Source organism: Episyrphus balteatus, chromosome 2 (assembly GCF_945859705.1).
Source record: "Episyrphus balteatus chromosome 2, idEpiBalt1.1, whole genome shotgun sequence".
NCBI classification, from domain to species: Eukaryota; Metazoa; Arthropoda; class Insecta; order Diptera; family Syrphidae; genus Episyrphus; species Episyrphus balteatus.
In genome coordinates, this window is record NC_079135.1 from 45,662,603 (window position 1) to 45,673,309 (window position 10,707).

Genomic DNA, 10,707 nt, shown 5'->3' on the forward strand with positions numbered 1-10,707 from the left:
GTTGTGATATTCCATGTCCTGTTCCTGATGTCTAAACATACAGGAAGAGTAGGTACGAGAAAGAGGAGTACCTATCTACTCTTAGCCAATATAAACGTGTGCAGGGATTATCTAGTGTCCGATATGCGACACCATAAACTGAAATGAAATCCAATTGGGGTCAGTCGAATTGCCCCCGCAGATTGTATAGAAAGAGAGAGACGATCCCGTGTTAGAAAACGACTGCGGCGGAGATGGTGGTGTCACTGTGTCGGTGTCGGTGTCGGTGTCGGTACCTAACGCCCGTATAACAAGGAAACAAAATCCAAATGGCAAGGACGATGAATCCCACCAGTCCACCACTGCAGCAGAATTCTGCTGCCTCTATACCACCACCAGCTTAATGTGTCCTTTAATTTATTTATATTTATTATATGACATCTCTATGAGAGCATTTATACAAAAGGAAACATCGTCATCGTAGCCGCGTAGAGAGTCTTGATGATTCTATTAAAGGATATATATGAAAGAAAAAGGATAATGCAGAACAGTGGTGGTTGAATTTTATATATAATTTTTTTTCTTCATCCTTTGGAATTAGAACCATGGGAGAAATTAAGATAATAAAATCCTCATTTCATTTGCTTGGTTAAGACCGCACACAAACTGAATTATAACCGAACTACCAAGCAAGTGCTTTATGAGTAAACAAACTGTACCAAGCATTGGAGCAACAGGATATAGAGGAATGATGACGATGGTAGCGGTGGTATGGCAGGCGGCAGTATACGGTAGCAGAGCAAAGCCATGTTTCTCTTCTTGCAGTCAGGACTCAGGAGTGTGTGCTAAGTTCTATACTTTTTTTTTTATTTTTGCAGGACTTCAAGGATGCAATTAGAATGCATGTTTATTTCGGGTTTATTAAAATCAGACAAAAGCAAACTAAAGCCACTCGTACATACATACATTTGTGTGTGCATTGGAAGAAGTACACTCATGTGCGAAATTTTTCAATCCGCATAGCTGCCGGGAAATAGGATCATCAGGATGTTCTTCTCTGACTCACACTCGAGTTTTTATGTTCGACTCTGTGCTGTGTGTGTCCCTTGCTCGTTCAGAAAATCTCAAAAACAAATATTGATACGGTAAAAATAATAAAAGAGAAAAAAAAATAAAAAAAAAATAGGTACAAAAAAAAAAAAGGATGCATATAGGACATATAGAGAAAGATACACAGAAAGTTTAAGTTCCTTTTGCATTATAAAAAGCTGCGTTGCGTTTGCTTTTGCAAAAGGATAATACATAATATGGAGCAAGGTTGAATGGGGATACACAAGGATATGTCTGTTGGTTGGCTCTCTCTATTTATTGTATGTGCGGTTTGGGTACAAAAGAAAAGGTTTATAAGCGAAGGGGTTCGCAAATATTTGTTGCTCCTTATAGAAGATATGGTAGAGAGAAGCAGCCATATCGTATAGAGTATATCTAGACAAACAAAACCCACAGAGACAAGCTAAGGCTAGCCAGCCATAACCTAGCATATCCATAGGTATACAGAGGTAATACTTGAGTATAAGCTTTGTTTTGAATTGAATGTTCTTCGTCTTATACCTCCTCATTTTGCTATCATCGCACAGTCACTAAGGACAAATTCTAAAGGAGATGTATATTATTATATATGAAAGAGAAACACAAGGACATACCTGTTTTGTATAGGTTACGTAGAGATGGAGTTCATTTTATATACCACACGATGGTCATTCCTATGTCGTTTACAAAAGCTTATCGTTCGTAATGGCGAGCATCTCTAAATGGTATAGGTTTTAGGTACATATCGTTTGTTAGATATATACAAGATTCATCCATAGAGCATCAGCTTGATGTCGACTGTGTTTGTTTTTGGCTGGATGATCTGGGAGAGCACAATGCAGACGTGCATTAAGGTAATTAGTGTTTGCACCTTAATTCGCTTATCTCCTTCTAATCCGATGAGCTTTTTGTTAGGAAAAAGAAACAAACAAAACAATGTAGGAGGAGGCATCTCGGATCAAGGAGGTTATTGTGTATTTTTTGTAGGTATATAACTAGGCAGTTTTTGTTGAGCTTGGAGTTTTATTTAAAGGATATTTGGCAAAACGAAAAAAAGAGGACTTTGAAAGTCTGATTAGACATTTTTAAATTTTAAGAGACGTTTAAAATTTTATAGTTTTACAGTCTATTCTATTCTATTTCAGTCTTTTATGTTTATAATGTGATGCAGTTCCTACAACAATGGAATCAATTATGTTACTTACTGCAATAAAACCTATTAACCTGAGAAAAATGTCTTTTTGTTTTGTTTTTTTGTTTTTGTTATTTATATTTTGAATTGTATAGGTAATTTTTACAGGAAGTAAATTGCCGACAAAGGTCATTTAGTCTAATTATTTAGGCAGAAATAAATGTATTTAATTTTCTTTATGGTTAAGCTATGGGTCACTACGGTGTATGTGTAACTTTTTTTTGAAAAATTAATTCAATTAAATATGCAATACAAATCGGGATATTTTTGAAGTTGTACTTCTTTTGTAGCATTGGAGTATAAAAGTTTAATTTTTGAAAAAGAAATGTCAAAGCGATTAACAAGTAGCACCATCTAGTGCTTATAATTGTAAAAAAGTTTTGTTATAGTATGAAAGTGAAGTTCTGTGAGAGTGAGTGAGAAGTATAAACTTCTATCGCGTGTACACAAACCCTTTTTTATTTTTGTTTGTTTGTCATCTCTTTGAATAATTTTTTTATTTTAAATCAACACAGCGTTAGTTTTTAAACTTGCTCTAAGGGGAGAGGTTTCGTGTAAAAAAAATATATTTCGAGTTTTTAATCAAAACCAACATTACGATAGTGGAGAATTTCAAAAAAAAAAAAAAAACTAATCGACATCATACTCTCCGTCGATTTTTTTTTTAGTGAATCCATCTGTAGGTATACGGAGCTTCTTGGCTTTAACGATTTCTATAAAATCTGGAAAATGTAATGTTGTAAATACTTCTAACAAACTGTGTTATGGTATCTCAGTTTTTTTTTTTTTTTTTTTATAAAATCTTAAAATTACTATTTTATGAAAATAAAAAACAATTTTTTTGTTTCAAAATTTTTGTTTAATATTTATAAAATAAATGATATCAATAGGTATAAAAAAATATCGTAGGAAACATTATCATCATTAAAGTGGAAAATATTCAAAAAAAAAAGGCAACACTCACAGAATTTATGAAAAATAAAGTGCTATTGGAAAATTTTCATTAAAATGTTTGTGTGTAATACCGGAATTAAGATCCTATTTTTGAAATAAAAAAATGTTTTTTTTTTATGTGAAATGGTAACGGAATTACGAATAACAGAGTTACGCGCGACAGAGTTACGGCCGTCAAAGTTACGCGAAACCGAAGTTACGAAAAACTAGAGTTACGAATTCTAAAGTTATATTAAGCTATGACATGTGATTTTTGGGTTGGCAACAATTGCGAGGAACGATATGGAATTATGGAAATACAAACAAGAGATTAACATTTTTCTCATTGTTCAGAACTAAATTAGTTAAGCGAAAATGGGTGTTATTTAATCTTGTAAAATTAAATAACAAACATTTTCAATAAAAAAAATTTAAAAATTCTGATTTTTTTTTTACCTAAATGCAAAAGCCTAGTTCGCAGATATTTGCCTCCGAATGTAATAAATAACATGTTTGAATGCAAATTACTCAGCCACTACACTTCCAAGAAACCTTTACTTACTAGCACTGTTTTGCTCCGAAGCACAGTGCGTTAGTTAGTGGCAGGGGCGTACACTCCAAGCGGGGCGTTGCCCCGAGGCCCCCGACCGACCCCAGAGCCCCCACTGGAGACAATGCAGTGAAGAAAACTGTTAGCATAAATTGAGTTACGAAGTAACCAGGGAGACAAATTATGTCATTCAGTGTAATGTATAATGCATTGGTAGCCACACAATATATGTATATTGATTTTAAAAAAAGTTTACCCCAGGGGGCCCAAAAAAATAAACTGCTTATTTAAAAGAAAAATTATAATTTTATCTTAGGGCCCCAAAAAATATTACTTTAAAAATATTTGCCACCACAAATAATACAAAAATATTATTTGAGGATCCTCAAAAGTGGTTCAAAATAATCAAATGGAAAATTAAATATAAATTCAGGGGCCCCAACATAAATACAAATTTTAAATTAAACTTCTTTAAAATATTTTTTAAAAAAGAAATAAATTTATTAGTTTGAATCTCAAAGGTGTTCGATGGTCGACTTAAGATTGGATGTGTCTTGTCCAATGGTTAATTTAAGATTTGATGTATCTTGCCCGAAAGCCAACTTAAGATTAAATTATAATTTTTATATTTGAAATGATCCAACTGGGGATCGTTACAATGTTCTTTGTTTAAAAATGATGACACAGCATCTTACAGTTGCTCTAGCGGATGCTTGGGTGTCGAAGTTTATTACTACTTAAAATGATGACACAGCATCTAACAGTGGATGCTTGGATGTCGCAGTTTATTATTACAAGATAAATATTAGAATACACCAGAAGGGTATATGCTATGATCCAACATTGTAGATCGATACAATGTTGTATTGTTTATTTGTTTATGTCTCGCTATTTTGTTTTAATTTATTGTGGAGGCGCACAAGTGATATCGGATAAAACTCCTCCCCCTTTAGAGTCTTCTAATGGTTGAAATGAGACCGTTGGAAGATTTACATTATTTATTATCTTCCTTTTGTTATTTTTTAATTTCGAATAAGCATAAATGATTAATGTAATTAAAATAGTTAAAATGATAAAATATACTGTCAAGTTTGACTTTTTATGATTATGCTTAAGTTCTATAATTTCCTTTAAATTATTAATATTTTGATAATGTAATTTCTCAAATGTGAGTTTTTCAAATCTTGTATAATTAATATCTAACATTGTATTAGGTATTATTATTTCATGTTTATAATTTTGTCTTTCATAGATTTCATTGTTTATTTCTATTTGACAGTTTTGAAATTTAATAAGATAGGTTCCTTTAACATAAATCTTTTGTTTATAACAAGTTTGATTAAGTATTTGCTGTTTAACATTTATAAGTAAAAGGTTATTGTTTCCTATTTCTAAAATCTCTTCATTTAGGTTTTTTATAAAGTTACAATGCATTTGTGCGTTAAAAAGGTTTTCAATACAATTATCTTTTATAAGTTTCAAGTTTTTAATATATTTTGTATCTTCATATACAATTTCATTATTAGTTAGATATAAATGTTTATTTATGTATAATTGCAAATTATTTTCTTTATTAGGAATAGGTTGTATATATAATTTTTTATATTTTTCATTTGTGTATTCTGGTAGTTGAATTATAAAAACTATATTGTCTTTATACAATGCAAGGCTTAATTCGATGTCTTCTAAATTATTTATTTCAATATTGTATTTTTCTATTTCTTCTGTAGTAAGTATATCCCTACTAAGTATTCCTAATCTTGAAGTCATTATTACTTCCTTAATTTTTTCAATATCTTCGTGTAAGTAGTCAAGATTTTCTCTTAGTTTTATTTCATATTGGATCTTAGCTATGTCTTTTTCATAATCATAAGTTCCTATAAAGTTATCTATTTTTTGTATTATATCTTTTGTTTCATTGTTTAAGGTATCAGTAAGTATTTTAATTTGCTTATTAAATTTATCGTTAATTATTATCTGATCGTTAAGGTTTGTTATTTCATTATGTTAGTTAATTTCGATTAATTTTAGATGTTTTTCGATGTTTTGTCTATCGTTATCGTCCATTGTTCCGTATAAAAATTTTAGTCCTGTACCTACTATATTTATTAGTCCACGTTTCGGCCTATTTTCCTTAGGGTGTGGTAAAAGGATTTTGAATTCATTTTTTATTTTTATCATTTTCTTTAACAAATTGTTGTTTTCTTCTGGTAATCTATTAATGTTTCTTTCCATTATGTCTATATTTCTCTCGTATTCAGTTAAATTAATGATATGAAGGATTGTATTAAATCTTTTTATGATTGGATATTCTCCTAATTGTATAGTTGTAAACCCGTTTCCTTGATTCAAGTCAATTATTTCTAACTCCGCTTGTACTAGGTTGAGAGTTGTCAATATCGTCAATATTGTCAATATTGTCGGAATTTTCCCCGAAAGTAGCATTATTCGATATGCTTTCACTGAAGGATCTAGAATGGAATGATATGTCATCTTGAAACTTTTTATTTTTTCTAAATTGGTCTTTGTGAAGAGTGCGTTTAGCTTCTTTTATTATATATTTCTTATTATTTTTACTTATTACCTTTGCTTTCTTATGTCTTGGTATAATTTTATTCTTAATGCGTTCTTGTGTTGTCGTTTTTATGAATTGTTCATTAATGTCAACGTCTTTTCTTTTTTCATTTAATTTGTTTAATATCTTTTCTTTTTTTTCTTCTATATTTTTATAAATTATTTCATTGTTTACTTTATTTAAGTGAACATTAATATAGGTTTCTCTTTGGTAGTTAAATGTATAGTGTTATTATAAATAGAAAGAATGTTAATAACTTGATCTATTAAAGGGAATGGATCATCTGTTTTTTCTATTTGAGATAGGATTCTAAGTTGTTCGTTTAAAGTACTATGAAATCTTTCAATGTCGGAATTGCCCGTATGTCTGTTTGCTGTACAGTAATGTACCTCTATATCGTTATTCGATAAAAAGTTTTTTAATGTTTCTGCCATAAAAGCATTTTCGTTATCTAAAGTTATAAGTTTGGGTTTAGTCATGTACGAAAATATTTTTGTCATAGCGTTCATAACGTCTATGTATGTTTTATTTTTTATTTGTTCTACGGCTACGTATTTTGAAAATTTATCAATACAAGTTAGGTATTTTCTGTTTTTATCCCTGAACCAGATATCTAAATGATAATGTTCATGTGGTCCTTTGGGTGTAATTGTTTTTTCATAGGGTAATTTTATCGGTTTTCTATCTATTTTTGTCATACAAAAATGGCATTTGTTCAAAATTTTATTAATTAATTCTTTAAAATTCGGAATATAATATTCTCTTGTAAGTTCTAAGTAAAGTTTATCGATACCTATATGATTAAAATCTTTATGGGTTTTAAGTATAAATTCATGTGCATCTTTTATATTCAAGTCTTTAAGTATTTTCTTACTTCGCAATAGTATATTCTTTTTTAGTTTATTTTCTTTAATCCATATACTTTGAAAATCGTTAAAATGTTCATCATTTTCAATATAAATTGCATTTGTGATATTTAAATCGATTTGATTTATTATTTTTAAATATAATTCTTCATTTGGACTAGTGCTTCTAAATGTAATTCTCCTTCTACCAACGTGCGGGAATAAAATTGTATGATCACCATTTGCGTTGGCATCAAGAACAATTTGTCTCTTAAAATAATTTAGAGGTTTTTCGCTAATAGGTATAAAAGAAGAACTGTCTGATTCTGCACTGTGTTGAGTATGTAACTCATTATCTTCGTTTATCATATTTATATTATTGTTTTCTATTTTAATACGAGAAAGTGCGTCTGCTACTTTATTTTCTTTTCCCTGAATGTACTGTATTTCGAAGTCGTATTCTTCTAGTTTTATTTTCCATCTTTGGAGTTTACTATTTGGTTCTTTAAGATTATGTAACCATACTAATGGTCTATGATCAGTTTTTATAAGAAATCTTCTACCGTAAAGGTAATGCCTAAATTGAGCTGTAGCCCAAACTATAGCCAGTAGTTCTTTTTCTATAGTGCTATATTTGCACTCATGTTTATTTAAGGTGCGTGAAGCAAATGAGAGAGGTCCATGTGTTTGACTTAACACGGCTCCAACTGCAAAGTTACTTGCATCAGTAGTTAATATAAATTCTTTTGAGAAATCAGGATGTCTATTTATTAGATCAGTAGTCATCAAAGTTTTTAATTTATTAAAAGACTCCTTGTATTTTTCATCATTTATATTTATAATGCTATCTTTTTTAAGACATAACGTCATTGGCTTTATAATAGCTGCATAATCATGGATAAATTTGCGGTAATATCCAGTTAATCCTAAGAAAGATTGGATTTCTTTCACTGTTTTTGGTATTGGAAATTTTTTTATAGTTTCAATTTTTTTCGGGTTTGGTTTAACACCATTGGGAGTTACTACATGCCCTAAGAATTCTGTTTCTTTACGAAGAAATTCAGATTTATTTAATGACACTTTAAGATTTGCGTTCTTAAGCGTATTTAAAATTTTATGGAGTGAATCCATATGCTCTTGTAGGCTGGAAGAAAATATTATAATGTCATCTAAATAGACATAACATATTTTTCCTATGTAGTCTTTCAAAACCTCATTCATAAGTCTCTGAAAGGTTGCGGGTGCATTCTTTAAACCGAATGGCATCCTAATAAACTCATAGTGTCCCGATAAAGTACTAAATGCTGTTTTTTCTCTGTCTTAAGGTTCTGCTTCTATTTGATAGAAACCTTTTGTTAGATCTAATGTAGTGAAATATACTGCATGTCCTAATTTATCTAATATTGAGTCCATGTTTGGAATGGGATATTTATCTTCTTTTGTTTTATTATTTAATTTTCTATAGTCAATGACTATACGCCACTCCTTATTTCCAGCGTGGTCTTCTTTTTTAGGTACGACCCAGATTGGGGCGTTATAAGGCGAAGTTGAATGCCGAATTATTTTTGATTCGAGCATTTCTTTTATTTGCCTATCCACTTCCTTTTTGTGGATTTCAGGATATCTGTATATCCTTGTGTAAATTGGAGAGTTATCCTCCGTAGGGATGTTATGTTTTACATGATTAGTAAATGTCAAATCATCACCTTTTTTATAGAATGCTCCATCACATTCTTTTATTGCTTTGAATAATTTTTGTTTTTCCTCTTTATTTAAATGATCTATTCGCAGATCTTTAATTATTGTATTATTTAATATGGAATCTACAGGTTTAATATCATTAAAATAATTGATTGAGCTTTCATATTCTTTCTCTTCATTTTCGCTGAAGAAAAATGGAATGAATATGCCGTTCAATTTTAATGTCCTATTCCTGTAATTAATCTCCCCATCGTTTGGGATCAGGATATTATTTCCTATTATTCCGTTGTACTCTTCATTGAAGGTATGTACTTGGAATTCACAATCAGTTCTCACTGATAGTGCAAATTAATTTTTTGGTATTATTACGTCTTTATTTACAGTTATTGAATTTCCTGCGGTTCGTATTGTCATAGGCTTAGTACGCCATTTTGTATATTCCTTTGGTGAATCTTGTTCACGCAAAAGACTATTAGTTGCTCCTGTATCAATAAGGAGTCTTAAAATAGTGTTCCCTTTTTCTAACTTAATATAGGGAAGTGAATTTCCGAGGCTGAATCCCGAAAATTTGCTTCTGTATGTTCAGTGTTTTTATTAATATAATTCGTTTTGTTAATTCTTCTTACTTGTGATGAACTTGGATCTATATCCATTGGTTCAACTTGTTGAGGATATTGTTTATTTTCGTAAGTTCTTTGATAATTGTTATTTTGTCTTTGGTTATTTTTATTATTGTAATTATGGTTATTATTTCTGTTATTAGAATTTTTCCTAAAATTACTATCATTTTTAGGACTTTCATTTTTGGATTGGGGTTTTGAATCAGAATTATGAGTTACAAAACCTGCTTCTGATAATTCGTGGAGTGCTGCTTCCATACTGGAAGGCTTTAGGGAATATAAAATTGTTCTCATATGAACAGGAAGTTTTTCTTTAAAAATTTTTAAGGCTGTTTCGTTATTTCTAGGAACGTCTAACTGGTTATTTTCCTGTAAACATTTTTGATTTAACAAAGATAAAGTTCTTTGTATATAATTATAATACTTAAGCACATCACCTTTGAACTGTGCTGCTCTGAGGTCATCATACAGTTGATAACTGTTTTTGAATCCCCCGAAATTTTGAATTAGGATAGCCTTTATATCGGCCCATTGAGTGAGGTGAGAATGAATCTCAATAGTTTGCCTAGCTCGACCAATGAATTTGGACTTTAATAAATTAATACACATTCTTTGTCCTTGATCGTTGTATGTCAGTAATGTTGGAATTATGTCATCTACGTTACTTATAAAAATAGGTAAGTCCTGTGTCTTACCGTCAAAAGTAGATAATCTTTCTATGTACTTTAAAGGATTGAGTTCTAAGACTCTTGGAATTAAAACATTGTTATTAATATTAATATTGCTACCATTGTTGTTTTGTGCTGCTGCTACTGCTGCTACTGCTGCTACTGCTGCTGCTGCTGCTTGTTGATCCATGGTGTGATTTTCTAGATTCCTTTGTTGGTTGAATTGTAGGCTTCTTTTTTCTTTTGAATTTCTGTTCAATTTATTGATGATCTTCTTCATCTATTTTTCGAACTCGTTGGGGCTTTCGATCATGCCACTTGCCGTTGGATTCAAAAAGTTTTTACTTTATAATATGAACCATAAATTTTAATTTTTTAATGTGCGTTTTTTTTCTTCACACAAAAGTTTTAAACAAATAATTTTTATTTTGTTTTGTTATATTTTTGAATTTAATTTTCTTTCAACAATTTTTTATTTTATTTTACTTTGTTTTATTTTGAGTGTACACTTTTTAATTTTATTTTGATCAATTTGTTAATTTTCTGAAAATACCT

The 10,707-nt window shown here is 30.2% G+C and overlaps 1 protein-coding gene across 1 annotated transcript; it reads right to left on the reverse strand.

The window, feature by feature from the left end:
• Positions 1-9,212: 9,212 nt before the first annotated feature.
• On the reverse strand, positions 9,213-10,342 carry LOC129909415 (probable serine/threonine-protein kinase DDB_G0293958). The gene is made up of 2 exons (XM_055986501.1): positions 9,391-10,342; positions 9,213-9,346 (listed from the first exon to the last, which is right to left on the reverse strand). Exons 1-2 carry the CDS (start codon positions 10,340-10,342, stop codon positions 9,213-9,215), a joined length of 1,086 nt encoding a protein of 361 aa, XP_055842476.1.
• Between the last annotated feature and the right edge of the window lie 365 nt (positions 10,343-10,707).